This window comes from Bacillus rossius, chromosome 7 (assembly GCF_032445375.1).
Source record: "Bacillus rossius redtenbacheri isolate Brsri chromosome 7, Brsri_v3, whole genome shotgun sequence".
Taxonomy (NCBI): Eukaryota; Metazoa; Arthropoda; class Insecta; order Phasmatodea; family Bacillidae; genus Bacillus; species Bacillus rossius.
In genome coordinates, this window is record NC_086335.1 from 25,145,548 (window position 1) to 25,169,425 (window position 23,878).

A 23,878-nucleotide genomic window follows, 5' to 3' on the forward strand; every position below is an offset into this window, starting at 1 on the left:
GTGACGACACATCAGAGCGCCCATTGTGAACATAGTGTAATTGTGTAGGTAAAATAGTGTAACTGTAACTGTAATTGCCAACGTTAATTAAACATCCACTCCGCACACTCCGTGCGCGACGTGTAGACGACAGTGCAAACCAGACTCGTTATTTGTGAACCTCCCTAATCCAGTGAGGGATCAGCATGCTATGCTGTGCGGGACCAGTAGTGCATCAGTAATTAGGGATCCCTAACACCACGACCACCACCGCCGTTCCTAGTGGGCCACGCAGGGGCTTTCGTACCCACCGACCCACCTCGTGGTTAACCACCGAGTTAGCCTGGCGCCCTCGCGGACACGTTTCGCGTCATAAACCAGCCTTCCCGCTAGGAACCACTTTATTACTGCTTAATACACTTGTATTGACCATCGCTTCACGATCGGTTCAACACACTGACGTAGCACGCAAACAGGATAGACTGCCAACAACTGCTGGTTTCTTTTTCCTAACCTAACTAATTACTAAGTGTATTTGGGAGGGGTCTGGGCAGGGAATACTCTAAGTGCATCTCATGCCGAAGCCTATACACTCTAAGCATGCAGGTTATGAACCATGCAGGAGAGGAAGCATGCATAATGTGCTAGGAGGGGATTGGCCAGCCATGGCAAAGTTTTAGCCATGACTAACTCCCCTCACTGACTATTCTAAGTTAAAACTAGCTAAGTTGGGCTCAAATATTGCTGGATGATTATGTCCCCCAGCTTTACAAATTAGTCAGTGAGAAAACCATTATAATATACTGTTATACATTGACGTCGTCTGGCCGACGACCACCCCAGAGCCCGACCTGCACCCGCCAGTATACGCTCCCGCTAACGGAACACACCCCTGGCCATGGCCCACCCGAGTCAGGCGACCCGAACAGCAATCAAAGACAAAGCCGCGGAAACCTGAGTAGACAAGAGAAGAACCGTACCCATTCCTCCTAAAACATTAAATTAGGATTTTAGCGACAATAAAATCTCTTCCAGACACACCCGTTTGGAGTCTAGCGTAATGAGGTCACGCCTGGCGCGAGAGAGGCCGAGCCTCCCTCGGACGCCATGCCAGTTCGGCAGTTCAGCGCAGCTCACGGACCGGGGCGGACCTACGTCCCACGGAGAGGCAACATCCTTTGTCTACATCGAAAGTAACGTCCGGTAAATATAGTCACTAATTAACAGAACCCCTTTCATTACTTAACCTCTCCGTGAGTACCCGGTCCCTTTTTTCGGTCCAGGACCTAATCCGGCCGCATCAATTTAAAGACACCCCGCACCACACTTGGTCAGCGGGGCTGCTCTTCAGTATACGGCACGGGCCGCCTCCCGCAACTTACAGAACTTTATTTAAGGTCACGCGCACGGCGCTGACCACAAACCCGCAAGGGAACTTGGACAAACTTAATTGCGGTGCGTGTTTTACCACAGTGGGCACAACACCCGCGCCGAGACATTTGCATACGGGATTGGCCGTCTCCAATCGTCCACCCCCTTAATTCAGTGTATTTTTGTATCCCGTATTTTGTATTGCTAACTTACGTTACCCGAGTAACGAGTGCCACGTAATTTGTGCGCGCCCCCTTAATTCAGTGTATTTTTGTGTCCCGTACTTTGTATTGCTAACTTACGTTACCCGAGTAACGAGTGCAACGTAACTTGTGCGCACCCCCTTAATTCAGTGTATTTTGTGTCCCGCCTTTGTGTTACGAAATTACGTTACCTGTGTAACCAGTGAGACGTATGAGACGTAACAGCGTCCGAGGCCACGTAACGCGGAACACAAACCATACGGCGCCACGGAATAACGAGTAAACCCCCCCCGGGGACCTCTGTAGAGTGTTGTATTGTGTACGACTCGTTCCTATGAATAAAAGGTACGACACCACCACCTCAACTCCACGCCTCTTATTTAAAATCATCTCACGCAACACCGCCGCCGGCCCTAGTGGGCCACGCAGGGGCACATACATCCACGACCCCCAAACTCACGACTAGAACCGAGCTAGTCTGGCGCCCACCCGGACAATACGTAGCAAGAACCGCCTTTTCCCACTAGGAGCCACACCGGGACTCGAGCCCGAGACCCCGGACGACGGCATTTGGCGCCCGCTGCGTGGGGCAGAAAATAACGTGAAAATTTTTTTTTCTCCACCTCCTGGACATTTTCGAGATAAATTCACCAACAGGCGACAGCGGAGACACGAAACGGCCATTTTGGACACAGGAAGGGTCGAAGGCCAGACAGACCGGCGCGACGAGGCGAGCGGACAAAGGACACTCCAACCACCCCCACCTCCACACGTCATCACGGCGAGGCGAGCAACGGAGCGACGTCACCACCCCCACCCCGCGCGGACCGTTTTCGCCTCCTCTTTGTGCGGCTGTCCGGGCGCTCTCGGCCATCGCCTCACACGCCCATCCGCACCCCCGCCCATGCCGCGGCCATTCTCGGCCTCTGTTTTGTGCGGCTGTCCGGGCACCTGCCTAGCCGGCGAGCGCGACCCCGCGCGCAGACTTGCACAGCGCGCACAGAGCCACGAGTGAAAAACACGACTCGACACAGCTGAACACGCACGATAACAAGAGATGGATGCAGACGAATGCAGTGGGTGTTACCACCTCTACCCGAGATGGTACTTAAACGGCAGGATCGCCGCGGGGTACGAGTGTGGCTATTGTCAAGAGTATCGCACATACGGGATGACGATGTGTGGAAGCCGGTCGTGTCCTGGAGGAAGTAGCATGGGCTACCACTGCGACGAGTGTACCGACCTATGGCATCGTGACTGCACCAACGAGCGTGAAGGTACTTTGAGGCGCGAGTCCTTCACGTTCACGTGCGCGCGATGTACCGCAGGACGAGCCACCCAAGTGCAGTATTCGGGAGCAGCGCTACTAATTCCTCCCCTACGATACGCCGCGACAATTCACGACATCGAGACGCCACTCACGCAGACGCAAGACGTATCACGAACTCACGCCCCGACGACATCCGCACCGTCACGTACAACCGTCCCGACGCCGACACTCACGCAGACGCAAGACGTATCACGAACTCATGCCCCGACGACATCCGCACCGTCACGTACAACCGTCCCGACGCCGACGACCTTCATCATGCCGCCAACAATCCCGCTCCCGTCGCCTCCTGTCCCGGAGCCACCAACCTCGGCATCCCTCGTAGACCTGACGCCTCCCGACCCAAGTCCGGAAACACCGTCACCAGCGAGACCACGCTACATCAACCTGACGCCACTCACGCCGACGCACTACGCCTCACCAAGGACGCCTTCCGTCCCGACGCCGACGCTCGTCACCCTCTCGCCGCCAATCCTGCTCCCTCCGCCTCCGGGCCCAACGCCACCAGCCTCAACACCCCTCGCAGACCTGACGCCACTCAACATGACTGCGACGACGCTTGACCCGCCAAAGCCGACCGAACGACGCACGACGCCGACCGTCCCACCGCAGTCTGCCACGACGACCCGAATCCGCAGCGTGTCGGAGACACCTCACGACGCCGGGATGGCCTCGCCACCGCACCTGACCACTGTCACAGTGCCGCGAAGGACCGTTCCGACGCAACCCGCGTCGTCTACGACACACGCCTCATCCGGGACGCCACCAGACTCGGCACCGACACGTCGCGCCACACCGTCGCCACCGCCTAGCTTCAATTACATGCAGCCGTCGTCACTGCCACATGAGCGCGCGGTCTCAAAAGGGACGCTGGAAAACGGAATGCCCAGGGCCACGACGCCGAGACGCCTGTGCGAGGCCCCGCCACCGGGACTCGCCCCGCGGTGCCCGCCTGGCTTCGAGGCACAGGGGATGGAGCCCACCAAAACGAGACAGACGCGCACGACATCGACGTCGACACCGTCTTCGGCACCGCCTGAAACATCAAAAACGCTAGAGGCGCCACGACGCCGCCCCTCGGCCGGCCTGCCACAGCAGCCACCGAGGCGACGCGCAATCTGCCCTCAAGAGGCGCCACGACGCCGCCCCTCGGACAGCCTGCCACAGCAGCTGCCGAGGCGACGCGCACACTGCCCTCAAAAGGCGCCACGACGCCGCCCCTCGGCCAGCCTGCCACAGCAGCCACCGAGGCGACGCGCAATCTGCCCTCAAGAGGCGCCACGACGCTGCCCCTCGGCCGGCCTGCCACAGCAGCTGCCGAGGCGACGCGCACTCTGCCCTCAGGAGGCGCCACGACGCCGCCCCTCGGCCGGCCTGCCACAGCAGCTGCCGAGGCGACGCGCACTCTGCCCTCAAGAGGCGCCACGACGCCGCCCCTCGGACCGCCTGCCACAGCAGCTGCCGAGGCGACGCGCACACTGCCCTCAAGAGGCGCCACGACGCCGCCCCTCGGACAGCCTGCCACAGCAGCCACCGAGGCGACGCGCAATCTGCCCTCAAGAGGCACCACGACGCCGCCCCTCGGACAGCCTGCCACAGCAGCTGCCGAGGCGACGCGCACACTGCCCTCAAGAGGCGCCACGACGCCGCCCCTCGGACAGCCTGCCACAGCAACTACCGAGGCGACGCGCACTCTGCCCTCAAGAGGCGCCACGACGCCGCCCCTCGGACAGCCTGCCACAGCAGCCACCGAGGCGACGCGCACTCTGCCCTCAAGAGGCGCCAGGACACCGCCCCTCGGACAGTCTGCCACAGCAGCCACCGAGGCGACGCGCACTCTGCCCTCAAGAGGCGCCACGACGCCGCCCCTCGGCCGGCCTGCCACAGCAGCTGCCGAGGCGACGCGCGCTCCGCCCTCAAGAGGCGCCACGACGCCACACCGTGACGTCACCGCGGCTACCGGGTCGCCTGAGCTCCTTGCATCTGCCTGACGCAATGCAGGTCGACGCCACGGCACCTGGACGCCCGACCGCCCCCCCACCGCACGTGACCGCCACTCGGCCGATGACACCTGTCATCCGTCTGGCACGACGGGCCGCGAAACGCCCGCATGTCGGCAAGGCTGAGCCGGGCCGTGCCGAGCGCCGCCCGCGCTTGCAGCCCGCCTACCGAGAGCCACCTGACCTTGGTCGCCGCCGCCCCTGCCGGCCGGCACCCTGGCCACCACCGCACCGCTGCACGCTGCGAGACACCGCAGCCACACTCGGAACCACTGTCACCCCCCGAGAACGAGTCCGGGGAGGTGCTTAGGGCACAACCGCACAACGACCACGCCGACACCACCCTCATGATGATGGAACTGGACGACGGGGACGAGGAGGCCTCTACTCCAAACCCGCCCGGTACACCGGAACGGGAGAGGAGGCTGTACCCATCCACGCCGTACCAGACGCTGAGGGCCAACGTCAACAGGCCAGCACCCGGATGTTCGGCGTGGGACGACCCGGGACAGGTGCTCGGGCCCTACCAACTGCGGCCACCGAGAGCGCCACCCGGGTGGAGCTGTTGCCGGAGCTAGGAGGCGCCACGACGCCGCCCCCGGCACGCCTGCCACGACGGCAACCGGGGCGGCGCGCACGCTGGCCCAGTCGGCCACGTTCACCAGGTCCAGTGCGCTGACCCTATCAGCCGCTGACCCCGCCCAGGCGCCACGACGCCGCCCCCGGCACGTCTGCCACGACGGCAACCGGGGCGGCGCGCACGTTGGCCCAGTCGGCCACGTTCACCAGGTCCAGTGCGCTGACCCTATCAGCCGCTGACCCCACCCAGGCGCCACGACGCCGCCCCCGGCACGCCTGCCACGACGGCAACCGGGGCGGCGCGCACGCTGGCCCAGTCGGCCTTGATCACCAGGTCCAGTACGCGGAGCCAACCAGCTGCTGAGCCGCGAACCACGCCGGGATGGAGTGGCCGGAGCTAGGGGTGGCCCCATGTTAGCGGGACCATAAGCGGCGCAAGGTCGGGCTTCACAGGGGGGGGGCGTTTGACGTCGTCTGGCCGACGACCACCCCAGAGCCCGACCTGCACCCGCCAGTATACGCTCCCGCTAACGGAACACACCCCTGGCCATGGCCCACCCGAGTCAGGCGACCCGAACAGCAATCAAAGACAAAGCCGCGGAAACCTGAGTAGACAAGAGAAGAACCGTACCCATTCCTCCTAAAACATTAAATTAGGATTTTAGCGACAATAAAATCTCTTCCAGACACACCCGTTTGGAGTCTAGCGTAATGAGGTCACGCCTGGCGCGAGAGAGGCCGAGCCTCCCTCGGACGCCATGCCAGTTCGGCAGTTCAGCGCAGCTCACGGACCGGGGCGGACCTACGTCCCACGGAGAGGCAACATCCTTTGTCTACATCGAAAGTAACGTCCGGTAAATATAGTCACTAATTAACAGAACCCCTTTCATTACTTAACCTCTCCGTGAGTACCCGGTCCCTTTTTTCGGTCCAGGACCTAATCCGGCCGCATCAATTTAAAGACACCCCGCACCACACTTGGTCAGCGGGGCTGCTCTTCAGTATACGGCACGGGCCGCCTCCCGCAACTTACAGAACTTTATTTAAGGTCACGCGCACGGCGCTGACCACAAACCCGCAAGGGAACTTGGACAAACTTAATTGCGGTGCGTGTTTTACCACAGTGGGCACAACACCCGCGCCGAGACATTTGCATACGGGATTGGCCGTCTCCAATCGTCCACCCCCTTAATTCAGTGTATTTTTGTATCCCGTATTTTGTATTGCTAACTTACGTTACCCGAGTAACGAGTGCCACGTAATTTGTGCGCGCCCCCTTAATTCAGTGTATTTTTGTGTCCCGTACTTTGTATTGCTAACTTACGTTACCCGAGTAACGAGTGCAACGTAACTTGTGCGCACCCCCTTAATTCAGTGTATTTTGTGTCCCGCCTTTGTGTTACGAAATTACGTTACCTGTGTAACCAGTGAGACGTATGAGACGTAACAGCGTCCGAGGCCACGTAACGCGGAACACAAACCATACGGCGCCACGGAATAACGAGTAAACCCCCCCCGGGGACCTCTGTAGAGTGTTGTATTGTGTACGACTCGTTCCTATGAATAAAAGGTACGACACCACCACCTCAACTCCACGCCTCTTATTTAAAATCATCTCACGCAACACCGCCGCCGGCCCTAGTGGGCCACGCAGGGGCACATACATCCACGACCCCCAAACTCACGACTAGAACCGAGCTAGTCTGGCGCCCACCCGGACAATACGTAGCAAGAACCGCCTTTTCCCACTAGGAGCCACACCGGGACTCGAGCCCGAGACCCCGGACGACGGCAACATCATATCACTGCACACTGCATATGATTAACTAAATATTTACAACACTTACCTATATAATAAATATCACGAATAATTAGTGCCAGATTTCCATTGTGGCAAAGGCACAATAATTATTTAGTCTGTTTGTTTGTTCATAAATCTGTTGTCGCCGTCTATTGGCGCTTGCTGCAATAAAGTCCCATCTAGGTGCCAGGTAGGAGATATGTATATAATGTCTTTCAGACGGGGGTCTGTTCCTAAAAGGGGCGGGTTTACTGGCCGATTACTAACGAGTTAGTACACCATGTCACTCAAGACTTGCTAGAAGCCCTTGACAAATAACGATTCACTGGCATTGAAGCCTGGAAAATGCGTATGGCTCAAGTTCGCTGTCCGAATGCTTTGAACGTGAAATTTATGTAATATGCCGAAATACCCCTTTTGGGATTTTAAATGATTATGCTGCCGTCGTCCGGGGTCTCGGGCTCGAGTCCCGGTGCGGCTCCTAGCGGGAATGGCTGTTGTCGATGTAGTGTTTCCGGGTGGGCGCCAGACTAGCTCTGTTTCTAGTCGATAGGTGGGTCGTAGGGTCGGTTGCCCTGCGTGGCCCACTAGGACTGTCGGCGTTTTTGCGTGGGATATGAGGAATTCCCTACTTGGTGGTGATTGGGGGTCGTATGGCTAATTAATTAGGCACTGAAGTAAGGCAACAAATGACGTGCGTCGTTTATTCATGCGACTGTGGGTTTGGTGTAATACCGTTGATTACACACCACGTCGTACAGAGGGTGACGTCACACAATACAGAAGTTACACAATTACACTAAATTAGTCTGAAAAGTTACGTAATAAGGCGTGGCACATGTTTACAAAAATGTTACGTGATGGTGCGTTGCACAAGTTACTGAATGTTACGTGGCGGCACGTCGCACAAGTTTAATACAAAACGTTTCAGGTTCAAGGCGTCGCACAAGAAAACTAAATGTTATGTGTTAGAGTGGCACTAGGCGGCTCGGAGCTTGATTACTCAAAAGAGGGGTAAGGGCGATTGGAGGCGGCCAATCCCGTATATCAATGTCTCGAGGCGGTGTTCGCGTCCACTGCAGTGGAGCACGGACCGCAGATAAATTCGTCCAAGTTCCCTTACGGGGTGGTGTCAGCGCCGGAGCGACTGGTTTTAGTTAAAGTTCTGTTCTTCGGGAGGCGGCCCGTGCCGTATGCTGGAACTACCCCACAGACCAAGTGTGGTGCAGGGGGTTTTAAAAGTTATGCGGCCGGATTAAGTCCTGGACCGAAAATTGGACCGGGTACGCACGGAGAGATTAGTAAAAAGAGGTTTCGAGGAAGTGACTATATATACCAGAAGTGAGTTCAATGCAGACAATGGATGATGTCTCTCCGTGGGACGTGCGTCCACCCCGGTCCACGAGTCGCGCTGTACTGGCGTGATGTCATGGCGTCCAGCCGAGGCTTGGTGTCCCTCGCGCCAGGGTTGACCTTATTACGTTATTTTCTGATGTGACAAGTTAATAAGAGATTTTAAGGGCGCTAAATTCCTACATTAATTATTAAGGTTAAATTAACAATACTCGTCCCTTCTACAAATTGGAATTAGTATGTTTACGAATTATGTCCTTTAAATTATACGTCACACCAGCGACTGTTCATCTCTTGCCGGACTGCTCTGGTGGGGGTTAACAACGAACACAAGGGGTTAATAATTATGTCACATGGTTAATTAACTAATATAGGCAGAAGGCCGCCAGGGGGACACTCACACACTTATGACGTATTTACACACGTGAGTGCCCGGGCACTCCTACGTCGCACTTTCGTTAATCAACTTTTAATTTATACGTTATATTGTTTAATATTCTGTGTTTGTTTTTGCAACCTGGTCGGCTGTAATGTCGGTCTGTTTATTAGGGGGCCGGGTTCTACCTTGGTTGCTGGTGGCTCGCCTGACTCGGGTGGGCCATGGCTAGGGGCGCGTTCCATTAGCGGGGTTGAATACTGGCGGTTGCAGGTCGGGCTTTAGGGTGGCCTTCGGTCGGACGACGTCAAATTGTAGATTTAAAAGTACAATATTCCCTGGGATTTTAGTATGACAATATTTTAATATTAAAATATATTGAAAATTACTCATAAATCATAATGCTTGGATATACTGGACCCCCTACTTCACAAAAGTCTGTCTACGGCCTTATACATGCTAACTCCATTCTTACATGTGGCGATATTACGCATGAGAGCTGAGGGTCTTATTGTGTACTAGCACACAGCTTTCTGAACTTTGCTAGTTAGTACCCTAATCATCACCACTGCCCGAAATCACAAAGCAAGAATACTACTCTGGCAAGTTGGCAAGGCGGCAATACTGCTACTGTCTAGTAATTATAGTGCTATTTGAAGAAAGGGAACACGACCTACAATACTTATCAGTTTATGTTTTTGTGGGTGTGAGGGATTGTAAATAGCAATAAGTACAATAAATTGGCTGCTGAACAGTGTTTAAACGTTATTGTCCGAGCCTCATGTCAGTTTTATTGTGATGTGAAGACGTAATATACTACGGAAAATCTTTTTTTTTAGAAGTGTGAATATGAACTTTACTATGTGCAACAAAATGTTTAGCCCGTCAATCGAGAGCTAGTTTATTTATAGTTCGCTTACTCACGCAAGTGTTTTGAATCTATTGCCATATAATAACAGGGGCGTGAAACAGAAATTGCTTCTTTATTTGCAAAGTTAAACTTACCGCAGTCATTATGGAAGATATATTTCAGTGGTGTAGAGAAGGTAATAGCATGCAAGTGCGAGTTTGGTTGGATGACACTGAACATGACATGAATCAAGGGTGAGTACCTAGTAAATTTTCGATAAAGCTTTTCAAAGTGAATTGGTGTAAACGTGCGAAATAAATAAATACGTGTGCGTAGTATTGTGAAGCCACGCCCATCAGCCAGGCCGTGGGAGGCTGTAGCCCGAAGAAACCCACGTGTCCAAACGGGAATAGCAGAACTGTCATGACTAAATATGGGCATAGGTCTTTCACAACATACATGAAAGTTGTCTCTTTTGACTGGGCGAGCTCGTTTATGAATTTTTTTTGCTACTGTCTACTGAAGTGGCTGTTCAAAAATGGAGGAATTTCATTAAAAGAACATTAAACACAAAATTTAATTTGAATAAAAAATGTAGTGTATGTAACAATTTACTAAAGGTTTATCCAAACGAAGAGAGCACATATGCAAATCTATGAAAATGTCAGTTCTTTTGATAATACGGAGAAAAATCTCATTTTTGTTTTACAGTTCCTAACATGTTTTTGAACCATTTCCTTAGAGGGCGTTGTGATGATTAGATGTTCCTGTATTTACACTGGAAACAGCATCTTTATATTCCTACTGATTTCTGAGAAATCATTATTTATAGCTTACATTAGAATACCTATTTATTGGTGCAGCCATTGCCATTTTTTTTAACGTTCATATGTATGAAGAATCACAGGATCGACAAACCTAACATTCACAATGATCCATTCAGAGGCTGTATTTGAGCATGTATGATATAAGTATTACAAATTTGTTACATTGTGTGAATGGTTGTTTAGATTAGGTTAACTCCATTAAAAATGATTTAAAATAGCTTGTAGGTTAGGTTAGTGTAGCTAAATAAAAATACTGAAAAATAATTTTAATACTTGCTTAAGAATTGCAACGTAGCGTAGAAATCAGTTCACATATGTACATTCCGAGGCCTGAACAGTTCTGAAGTTCACCGAAGTTTACGGAAGTTCTCAGTTCGCACAAGCAACTTTATTAGACGGTAAAAACACACATAAACTTTCAACTTTCATAGACTGAGAATATAGAGAATAGTCGTGCTACATTTTAAAACCTTTAAAAAAGTGTGGACAGTTGATTAGGTAGGTTATGTTAGCTACATTAAAAATGTTGTGAAATTGTGTGAATGGTTGGTTATGTTAGGATAGCTATATCTTAAATTGGTAATTCCAAAGCAACCATTTAACATATTTTACTGTATATTTAATGTAGCTATACTAACCTATCCAAAAGTCCCAATGTTTTATTAAGTATTTTTAAGGTAGCTAACTTAACCTCATCAATCATTCTCATGATTTGATTAAAGTTTTCCAAAACATATACACACAGACCCACACGGGAAAGCAAAAAATGGTGGTGGCCGCGTCAATGCTCAGGTATTGTAATATAAGCTTTAAATGTGATTTCTCAGAAACGGGTACAAATTTATCAACTCTGTTTTCCGGGTAAATACAGGAAAGTCTCTAGCGTTTACAAAAAGTATTTTCTATATTTTATTATTTATTTCTGGAAAAGATGCAACAGAAGAATTTTACCCAATGTACAATTACATGGAGTTCAACTGTTTGTAATTTACAGTGTTGTGCTTGTGAAAAATTTATATTGACTGTGGCCGGGCCTTTAGATTAGTACCTACATTAAAAATATTTTAAAATATTTTTGACTGTTAATTAGATTAAGTTATCTACATAAAATTTGTTCTAAAATAACTTCATTGGTTGTTTAGGATTACGTAAACAATTTATAATGTAGCTAACATAACATAACCAATTGCCTTATTATTTTATAGTATTTTTTAAGTAGCTAACCAAACCTGACCTACCATTCACATGATTTATTATGAAAATATTTGACCCTGAGGAAATTTTTTCATAACCTTTTGTAAATGAGCTATACAGCCAAGTAGCAAAAAATATCCATAGGTCCCCGCTTTAGAAAATTAGGTTATGCTAAACAATAGCTGTTTCAGCAGAGTATCTGTTTCTCAGAAATAAGGGGAATAATAACTAAGCAAAATGTTGGTTACTTTAAGTCAGTCATATTGATAATAACTAAATTATAATTTAAGTAGCTGACTGAACCTAACCTTTCACTTTAATTATTATTCACCTTATTTTCCAGAAGGAGCTACTCTGCAGAAGCTGCTATTTTTCAGTATTCCCTTATAGAAAATGAATTTTTTTTGCATCTTTCCCTGTCACAGTGATTATTATGCAATGAGTTCCATTCCAATGTAATGTTATCTTTTCCACATGAAATACGCATACAGAATGATACAAGTAAAGTTTATATTTGACTGCAATTACTTACAACTTATATTTGACCTAGTTTTACCATCAAAGAAATATTTTGACATAGGTACCTAGTTGATTTTTTAACCCTGCTTTAATGCAAAGCTAAACGTCAATACAATTCATCACTAATGTGGCTCACCCTCAAAAACCTATCTAGTTTCAAAAGATTCATGGTTGATTGGTAAGGGATTCTTGAATGGTGCATAAGCTTTTAGAGTGAAGAAAAGTACTTTAAATTTATACAGGAAAATAAATAAAAATGATAAATGATGCATAAAATAATATGAAGTAAATACAGGAAGTGCAATAAGCATGATGCAGTGGGGGATTTACGTAACTAATTAATTAGTAACATAACGGAACGCTGATGTGGGTGCCACCACGTGTACCCAGCTAATGGCTCTGTCCCAGGGCCGTGACGTGGCCTGTGTGGGAGCTATACTGCGTCACAATCTATCCTACCAACCCACTCTGAGTGGCACGACCGAATGATGGTTGTTGTTGGGCTCTTGGGGCGTCTCATACGCCCTGGCTCTTACTCTAGCGGTACACGAGGCCGGGAGGTGGGATCTGGTACAAGTGTTTTATTGCACAGAGTGCTGACACGGCGAGACCTTACAACTCTCCTCCCCGGTTGTATTATGAAATTTACCAACTCGGCAAATCATACGGCTTAGGTATGGGCCAGGACCCTCATAACCTGGCCAAGAAAAACATATCGTGGTTTTATTTCAAATGTTCCTGAGAACTTAAATAATTCAGAGAAACAGCCTGCCACTTGGAGGAGGCCCTGAAGAGAAAAGAAAAGGTTTAAGAAACATTAATAATTAGGTACGACAGATGCTAAACGATCAGTTAAACTCACGGTGAAGTCGACGAGGTGCGTACGGAAAAGAGCGGCAGAGTTTGGGGTGTCATGGTGCCCGGAAGTGGCCGAATTACCGTTACGTCGTTCACAAACTTATGGGATTAAAAGAAATATTAAAAGAAACTTCTCTGAAGTTAATTTTATTGTGGAATTTTATTACATAAAAATTACTTGTCCATTTCTTTAATTTTAATATACTCTCTACTCTTGTCTGGTTAGTTTGGAAGTGGGCTGCCATGGCGCTATTCCATCATCATTAAAATAACTGAAAGGCATATGCACTTAGGGTTGAAGAGAAGAGAACAATTACAATTATTTTAATTAAATATTACATTAAGAGTGCGTGAAACAGACTCAACTCGCCTCTTGTGAGGTGGACAAACACACACGCACACACTTGCTGGCTGGAAGTTAGAACAGAGGGTGATGGTGTGAGGAGAGGGGGCTTGAAGCGGGGTGAGGCAAAGCGAGCTTAGGGAGGGTATAGCCCTGGTCAATGTCAAATTTTGTATGTAAAATATAGACATATTACATTAAATGAATTAAAAAATATATGACTGAAATCAGTGCTAGCCAGATGAATTAATTGCACTTTAATGAATTGTTCATGACAAAGCGTGAATGATGATGTGTGATGTAAAAAATAGTGGATGTTAACATTTATGCATAATTATAAAATTCACAGTATTAAAAAAAAAAATAAGATACTAATAATATAACACAGCACAGGAAAATAGTAATTTATTAAGTGAGAGATACAGGGAAAAACTTTTTTTTGTTGTTGTTTAATTCACTTTGTTTCAGAAAAGCTACTAAACTCTGCAATCGCTACAAAATGTGTTTTCTCTTTATTTCTGTAACATTCGTAACCAAGTGAAGCTAGTGAGTTTTATTACGATGCCACATTGGATGTAATGCCTATAGTGCGAGCCAAACTTCTTGGAAGTTCGTCTCCACAGTTCGATGAAAACTAGCTTCTCATAACGTGTCGGCATAGCCCAAATAGTGTTGACTGGGCACAGCCTGGTTGCACCTCAACTGTCTTAAAAACATCTTTTTTTTTCTTTTTTTTTCTATGCTTACTGCTTGCTCCATCGCTCGCTAAGTACTACATTGTCGACATATTTGCTACAAGTACAGCACCTGGTACACCTCCAGGGTCGCACCCCACTTGTACCTATTCCCATCTCACACTTCCCTTTAAGCCCCGCTTCCTTTCACTCTGCTCACCTCCGCACTGACAGCTCGCAAGAAGTTTGGCCCCTACTATAAAGTCTGTGAGTTTTGTTTGTAGTTCAGTAGAACATTTTTTTTATTTCACTTTTTAAGGAACTAGTAAAACCTGGTGTGAAATACATTGATAAGTCGTAGGTATGTGGTATGAAATGCACTAATAAGCACTATATGGTATGAAATGAAATGCACTAATAAGCCCTTTATGGTGTAAAATACATGTATGAGCACTACAGGTATGGTGCAGAATACCCTGCTTGTAGGACACACTGATGAGCACTGTGGTGTGAGATGTAGGAACGTGCATCACGGCTCGTGCTTGCAGGGACGACCACGGGTTCAGCCCGCTGCACTGGGCGTGCAAGGAGGGCCACTCGAAGATCGTGGACATGCTGATCCTGCGGGGGGCGCGCATCAACGCCACGAACCGCGGCGACGACACTCCCCTGCACCTGGCCGCCGCCCACGGCCACCGAGACATCGTGCACATGGTGAGCGACCGGTCGCAGAACTGTGGTGGTGCCGGAAATCATAAAAAATTCAAATTCCGTGCGTACTTTTTTTTTGATGCTTCACTTTAATTAATTTATAGTCTCACATTAAATATAAGTAGTTGCGTACTGTCCACGTAAATCACGTGAAAACTGGATCTCAAAAAGATTTTAGCTTTCTAACATAAAAAAATTGACCTGTGATATATAAGAGTTTTAAACATTTTTGGGTGAAGGCGATACTGGATTCCTATTGATTGATAATAACAGAGAGGAAAAATTAATGGTGTCATATTAGTAGTGCAAAGAGATTTGAAATAGAGTACGGAAGTTATTGAGTTTGTAAAATTGGAGGTTGTTGTTTTGATGTTGGCGTGTTCGGTATAGAAGTTAATGAATTGTTACATGAAGTAAAACAATTTCGGTAGAAAATAAATAGTGTGGTTGTGTGATAGTAAGTGATAATGAAGTACGAAAAGGAAGAAGAGTTCATTGTTACTGTAGGTTGTTATTTTAGTATTGCAGTTTCTTTTTTCTACAAGGTTACATTTCACATTTCCATTTGCTTAATTTTTTTAAAAAAAATAACTCATTTTTATTTTTCTTTGTATGATACATATAATTACAAATTTTTTTAAGTACCACTGTACAGTTTATTAATTTTTTTTTTTTTTTTTTGCTTTTTATGGGACAGTCACAATCGTGCTTGGCTATGACGTGGTGATGACTGTTCCTTGCACATACATAAACTTGAAAAATATATAATCTGAAATTGCAGTTATTTGGGTGTAAAGTTCTGTCTCTGACTGTTAATAACTCAAAACTGTTAATGATAATTCTCAAATAAAAGAATTAAAATGAATTTAGACTTTTTATTCTTCGCCTGACGAAAAAGTTACATGTTATTTACACAAGATAGCTCCTAATGAAAACACTCGCTTGCAGTCCTGTGCTTCTACGCACGAATGTCCCTAGTGACTTTTGTCGTCTGGTTACAATGAAATCTGGGAGCTAAGTCCGGACGACTGATGGACCACTTGGGCATGTGCCGCCTGACTGGGGCCTACAATTTTGTATTAAAACACTTGAAAAAAAAATGAAGACAAACGAAAGGTTGAAATTACATTACCTGTGACATGGCAACGACCACAAACAATAAATTGTTGCCTTTAAGCAATCATAATATTTTGTTTCTGAGCTGCCGCCCCTGCATGTTGTTTTGGCATTGTACATACTTAAAAAAACGACTAACGAATCTACAAGCAACCGCCTATCACCTGAGAGAAATGGCAGGTGCTTGGCCTTTTCAACCAATCACAGCACAGCACTCACCAGAACAAAGCAGTATACAAATTTCTTGACCCTCGCAATCAGGCTTTTTCTGAAAAAAATTACAAGAAGAAAAAAAATCACCAAGTTCTGTCTGATTGGCTGTTGTAATAAAATGTGATAAAACTACCGGTTCCCCTTGGCAAGGGCACTTGCCAATTTTCTCATCATTAAGAATACATAGAGAAACTGCCAGAAAGTGTCAGTACTGAAAAAAATCTAAAGAAAAAAAAAACTGGCACACTTAGTTGCGCACCTGTTGCTTGTCCTTTCTTGTACGCACACAATACATAATCTTCCAGAAACATAATTATAGCTTTCACATGAATCCAAACATAAAATGCAGGGTTATAAACAATATTCAAGGCAAATAAATTACTGAAAAAAACATATCCACACACAGTTGCTCAGCAAAAAATTTTAAAACCAGTAAAACATAGTTAACAGGCTTTTCTGAATTAAATAATTAAAATATAACAATTAATTACATAAATATTCATAATGACTAATTGCAAGTATGAAAAACTAGGTCACATTGATCTTTAATCATATATTCAGTTTACTAAGAAATATTTTGGTATTAGAATATTCTGCAAAGCTGGGGAAGGCATAAGTCTTCAATGCCACATCCTGTTAAAACAATACATATTAATGTTTGATAAATCCCACAAAATTGCTAACCCGACATGCCAGTGGTCCCGATTGTGCTGGATTAAAGATCTTACACTGCATTATCAGAGTGGCTAACAACAGGGAAAACCTGGAAATGCCAGGAGATTTTTAGCAAGAGGGAAATGCCAGGGAAAAACAAAGATAAAATTGATTTAGTCGGGGAATATTTTTAATGTTTAGGTAAATAAAAAAAAATTAAAAGTTAAAATTATAGCAGATATTTTTATTTGGAACTGTAGAGGTTCCTTGTACACATGCTTTCTTTCCCCTTCCTAACCCTAATGTTACAGTAAGTTTTGCTCCCATTCGATTTTTGCTTATTAGTGCCTATATCTGCACATCAACCACGTGCATTGACTTCAGTACTATTGACAGTAGTGTGATAAAATAATGTTTAGAGACTTGCTGCAATAGGGAAGCATGGTATGCCTTAAAGTCATCGATTTGATTTAGATTTTTTGATAGTTATTGGGGACTAAACATGAAAATATCAGGTACTTTTTCATTACAGGTTTGCTGGCTACCCTGACTATGGTTCCCTCTAGTTTTTATCAAAGAGCCGTGAAAGTAGAGAATGGTTGCTTGTGTGACGTGAGGTGACGAGGGCTGTGGCTGGTTGCAGTTGCTGCGTGGTCGCGCGGACGTGAACTTCACCAACGAGCACGGCAACACGCCGCTGCACTACGCCTGCTTCTGGGGTTACCAGGCGGTCGCAGAGGACCTGGTGGCTCAGGGAGCGCTGGTGTCGCTGGCCAACAAGGACGGGGACACGCCCCTGGACAAGGCCCGTGGCTCCCTGGCCAAGCGCCTGCATGGTGAGTACCGAGCCTCTCGTCCGTACCAGAACCTTCTGGGGCTACCGGGCGGTCGCATGGGACCTGGTGGTGCAGGGAGCGCTGGTCTTGCTGGCCAACAAGTGCCTGCATAGTGTTTCCTGAGTCTCTGCTCACCTCTCTTTCCCTCTCTCTCTCTTATGTATCAAAACCTTTTGGGCTTCAGAATAAGAATTTTTCTATATATCAATTTTTAATTTTATTTATCAAAAATAATGTCATGAAAGAGCGTAAAATTTATATAGTGAAACATCTTTATACATAATTTTTTCACTGTCCCTGGAAATTACATATTAATAGTTACAATTACAATTATTAGTGCTTAGTAATTGGTTTAATACAAAGTATGGTTATTGAGTAATAAAAAGTAGATTTTGTTCCAATTTAAACAGTAACATTAAAGATTGTTTAATACAAATATCCCAGGATAAATTACAGAAAAAAATGTGACGTTTTAACTAAAATAATACTGATGCCATTGCTTTGGTTCATTGTAGGTTTGGGAAAAAACTTCAAAATTTTATTCTTCCAAAATGTTGGTAGTTTTTTTTTGTAGGTAAATTCTGAACCTTTGCTTTAATCTTCTGCATTTGAAACAGTAGAAAATATTTTTTGAGTCACATTGTGTAGCTATTCTAAAATTGTATTTTATATTTTCACATTGTGTAGCTAATCTAAATTTGCATTTTACAATCATAAAAAAAAAAAAAAACATTTTGTGCACTATAAAATTGTGTACAAGTTTAAACTTATTTGAATTTTATTTACAAATCAGAGAAAAAATGTGATTACATTTTGTAATAATTTTTTTACAGACGTCATAATTGCAAAGTAACAAAATTATGGTCTCTTCAGGTTTGCTTTATTGCGGTTTGACTGTATTCTTTTGTCACGGACTAACATAAAGATTATAGCCTGGAACCGCGTGGAGAAAGTTTTAGATTATTTTACGGTGTACCTAAAACTGTGGTAATCGTTATAAAAGTTCATAAATGTTTTGATGATATCAATACGTGCCAGAAGCAAGGTTCTGGGCATTGGCAAGACATAAAATGCAATACAGAAGCTGTACTTCCAACTGTGGCTTTAGGCAGGCTGCATACTAAAGAAATATTTTTAATGAAATTACATTTTGTAAAACATGAAACTTTAATTTCATGAAACACCAGAATATATGTACACTGAGTATCACAATCAAAAATTTTCATACTTGTACAACAAAGGTTTCATGAAATTTGTGATATGGTTTCATGAAACATAGTTTATAAAGTTTTACATTAAAACTTCAAAATTAAAATATGAATCATTTACATTGTTTTGATAACTATTAAAATAATTAGTGTAATTTATTTATTTTTTTCAATTTTGTTTACAATGTTGAATGGATATCATTATTTTAAATTTGAGACATTCGGTAAAAACTTTGGAATTTCTCATCTTCACTTTATTACTTTGCAAATACGAACTACTATGCTCTCTATCACTAATAAGTGGATAAGCCAGTAGCAACAATTTTTTAAAATCTCGCAGTTATTACTACAGCATTGGCTCTTCCTCTTTTGTGTTGGAAGAAATGTTAGAAACAAATTTTGAGCATAATTTGTGTGTGATAAACCTAAAATAAATTTCATGAAGTTTGTTTTACAAAATCATTTTCCTCAGTAAGTAACTTAACATGGCATTCACCTAGAAGGAGAAAAAAATTAAAAAAAAAATTAAATAATTTCTATACAAAAATAGGAAATTAACTACTACAGAAAGTAGCTGGAATCAAACCTGTGACCTAAATGCAAGCCTGATTCACTACAGCATGAGCAGACATTCTCAGTATTTAGTATTTAAACACAATTAGTTACGAGCTACAGTCTGAAGATAATTTCTTATTTTGTTCTTTGCTACAAGGAACCCTTTGCCATTCATTTTCAAACGTCAGTGGTCTTTGTCATTGGTAATTGGACCAAAAATGGACATGGGGACTTCAAGCTGTTCCAAAGCCTCAGCAAGATGTGTTACTTAATTTTTTCCTAGTTTTATTTAGATTATGATGTGAGTGATTAAAATAAAACCGTATGTAAAGCAACGGCTAGCTTTTGAGTGGTCAATGAAGTGGTCTCCACTATCAGCCTTTTTTAATGTTATCATCGTGTAGTGGTAGATACAAAATAAAAAGGGGGGGGGGGGGGGGGGGGCTCCTTTAGGGGTTGAAGCTCCCTCCCCGTATGACAACATGATTACAAATCAGTAAGAAATATAAATAAGTTTTTGATGAAATATATTTTTGAAAACTTTAGTATTTTTGGGTGATTCTAGGCAGATGGCTACATAAATGCTTTTCTATATTTGATCCATATTTGTTACAAAAGTTAAAAATTTGTAATTGTGTGTGTGCAGAACTTGCCGTGGAGACAGGACAAGATTTGAAGAAGATTACGTTCAAAGATCAAAGTTGGCTTGGCTTGAAGACCAGAAGTCGTAAGTATATGAAGCTAGGGAAATTCAGTATCAAATTAATAACTATCAAAAGTATTATTGAAAATTGATTCGTAGTAGTTAGTGGGTTTGTGCAGCAATGATGGTTTGGGTGCTGTGCCAGAACTTCAATTTCTAACTTGATTGGATCTGTTACAAGTCTGGTTGGCTTAAAACTTTTCAGAATGATATTTTCATTTATATTGTGTGTAGTATTTACTTCATGGTGTGAGGCCTAAAATACTAATACTTAATGACTAGGCTTGTGATAATATAAGGTTTTTAGCTCAAATCAAACTCAGGTACAAATATCAAAAGATTCTTGAATACGAATATCAAATTCAAATAGCAAGAGTGGAAATTTTGTTTCTAACATTTTTTATGACAGTGTTGAAATCACATTTTTCAAATACTAATTGTAAATAGTTTTGAGCAATGGCAATGGATATGTTATACAAATAGAAAAAAGTATTATTAAGAATTTTTAGGCATCTTTTAGTAGTAATTGCAAACTGCCTATTGTATGCTTGTTTTCAGCTTATCATAAAAATTCCAGATTGCAGATTGTCTTGCTGTCAGAACTTGAGCCATTCTGCTGTTAATTATACACATTGTTAAATATAAAATGTGGCCATTTATGTCAGTCCCATTAATACATTTTAACAGAGTATACACATATTTATATTGTGTAACAATTACTCTACCTTAGAATCTATAGTCATACCAGTTGATTTGAAACAACTCTAATACACTTTGAATCCAATTGAATATTCTTTATTTCAAAGTGTAAGTAGGTAATTTAAATTAAATTGAATACAAATGATAAACTATTCATTAAGATATTTGAGATGTGTATTTGCACAGGTCTAGTAATGTTATAAAAATGGGGTTCCGATGAACTGGTGTTATTTTTATTTCTGTTAAATTTGGTGGAAAATCATTTTCTTTTGGAACTACAAATATTCTGCAAATGTCAAATGATTTTGAAATGAGTTTACAGTTATGTGTCTTTAATACTTTTCCCCTGGTTCTTGGTTCAGTTCTTAAAAATCAGTTGTCGGCTTTAGGTTAGTTCCACACAATTTCCAGTTTTACCAACTACAATATGTCCTAATAAATGGTGTGTTTGTTTGTTTAACATTACTTATCAGCACACCACTTTAACCATAATACAACCACAAACTTTAACATTACTAATCAGCACACCACTTTAACCATAATACAACCACAAACCTTAGATTGTACAGTTGTTTCACGTCTCACTAAATGGCTGGAGCAGTCTGTTCTGACATCCTGTGTTGCTGGTATATCTTGTAATAGTACATATGTATTACTAACAACTTTTTTTTCCTTTGTATCTATTTAATTTAGGCACAACAATAAAAAAAGTGCTTGAGAAAAATGTAAATATTTGTTTACAAGAGAGTAACTAAATTATAAAAATTAAATAATTAAAACTTATAAAGCAGTAGCAACACACCAAACCAATTGCAAGTTATGTATGTACTATTTTAATGGGCAAGAGATGGGCTGCAAAATACCTACAGTTAGTGAGTATTAGATAACTTTAAATAATGGTAGTTATTTTACTATAAGTTTTAAAAGTATATTGCAACTGTGTTGTTTTTCCTTTTTTTTATAGTTATATATACATAATATATATATATACTATATTCTTATAGTTGAAATGATCATCCCAATTTCCAAGTGAATAAGAGCACGAAAAAGGGTCGAGATCTCGGCACAAATAACTTGTTTGTTTATATTCCGACATGGCGTTATCTTTCCCATCTGGGGGGCTGGTGCCAGGGGGTGAAGGAAGGTAAGGGGAGACTGCCCCTTTGTCACTGGCTTTTTTCTAATATTTACGAACCCTTACTTTCACTTGTCACATGGGGCTTTAAGTGAAGTTAGAAAGACGTGTACGTGTTGGTCGCCGGCAACATACCACTGTGTTTTACCGGGGGGAAATGTTTAGCTGTTATGCGTTCCGTGGTACCGGTATGTTTCTCGGTGCCGGTTAATTCGCAGAGAACCTGCGGAGCCAAGAACTGAGAAACGGGACGGACGCATCGTGCTCACGTGTGCTTGTCGAGCACAGAGGTTGTGAGGAGCGTGTGGACGGGTGTGTTAAAGGGGACGCGACGTTGTCGCGCCACAAGGGCATCAACATCGCAGACCTCGCACTGCACACCAAGGTGGCCACGACACCTTCAGGGGAGACGTGGCGCGGCCGCTGGCAGAAGAACGACGTCATCGCCAAGATCCTGGCCATCCGGGAGTGCACCTCGAGGATCTCCCGTGACTTCAACGAGGAGTTCCCCAAGCTCAGGTATCGTCAGTGCCGACACTCTCGAGTTCTGGAGGATCATTGAGTCTGATATTATACCCAAAATTACAAATTCATTTTAACAGTAAAGCCTATCACTGTACCTTTGTTGTTATAATGGTCATACTTGTTTGATAGTAACACCAAATATTTTTAGTTTTAGGTATGTGAGTGATGAATTAAAACAATATTATTCATACTGTACATGGTCAAATGCATGGTTTTTGTTTACTTCATTGCTTTCATAAAAATTTTGGGAAGGGAGGGGGGGGGAAGGGGGTTGATTTTTTTATAAAATGAAAAATGAAAAAAAAAAAAAAAGAAAGAAAAGAAAATCTCTCAGTCAATAATAGTAGTGTCCTCACGGACTGGACAGGATCTTCTCCCACCCGAACGTGCTGCCGGTGATCGGGTGCTGCAACTCGCCGCCCAGCCTGGTGGTGATCAACCAGTACATGCCATGGGGCTCTCTCTACACGCTCCTGCACGAGGGCACGGGCGTTGTGGTCGACACGGCACAGGCGCTGCGCTTCGCGCTGGACGTCGCGCGTGGCATGGCCTTCCTGCACAGCCTGGAGCGCATCATCCCGGAGTACCACCTCAACAGTCGCCACGTCATGGTGAGCACTCCGCTGGGCCGGAACTAGGTCAAGAAACAACCATTTACTCCTCTTCCTCTTATTACTCTTCTTCCTATCCTTCCTCTTCCTCCTTTATCTCCTCCTCCTCTTCCTCCTCCTCTTACCATATTTTAGCGCATAATCGTTGCACAATTTATACTAAAATCAAGTTTGAAAAGTAGAGGTGCGATTTTTACGGGGAAAAAGCATTTTTTTTAGGTAAAGTCATTCATAAAAATAAAATCTATTCATGGGAACTATGTTGATTTAAAATGTAGAGTACAGTAGAACCCTGTTATAATGTTCCTGTATATAATGTTTTCCTGCTTATAATGTCATATTTTTAAAGTCCCAATATTTCCCCCATAAGGACAATGTACAGTAGAATCTCGTTATAGCGAACATGGTAATAGCGAGAACACGGCTATAACGAGGTATTATTGAGGAATTTACGGCGTGATCACTTGAAGCGCGCTTTTGTTATTTGTCTGCTTTATCTCCACCCCTCTCGCTCGCCACTAGACATCTTGCCATTGACGCCTGTCACATTCTTCAGCCTTGCAGTCGCCACCTAAGTGCGTGGCTTTAAAAATAGAATCCCATCCTTTCTTTCTTTTATAAAACTTCCGTTAGTTATCCGTGCCGTGTGTAGACA

General features: G+C 44.5%; 1 protein-coding gene across 1 annotated transcript in view; it reads left to right on the forward strand.

Annotated features, from left to right (window-relative positions):
* Positions 1-9,655: 9,655 nt before the first annotated feature.
* Positions 9,656-23,878, forward strand: part of LOC134533757 (integrin-linked protein kinase) — a 38,413-nt gene continuing 24,190 nt past the window's right edge. The window contains exons 1-6 of the mRNA XM_063371389.1: positions 9,656-10,096; positions 14,806-14,971; positions 17,595-17,787; positions 20,197-20,277; positions 22,411-22,606; positions 22,980-23,223. Of these exons, the coding sequence (XP_063227459.1) occupies positions 10,008-10,096; positions 14,806-14,971; positions 17,595-17,787; positions 20,197-20,277; positions 22,411-22,606; positions 22,980-23,223 (969 nt within the window). The 5' untranslated portion in view covers positions 9,656-10,007. The remainder of the gene's footprint in view (positions 10,097-14,805; positions 14,972-17,594; positions 17,788-20,196; positions 20,278-22,410; positions 22,607-22,979; positions 23,224-23,878) is intronic.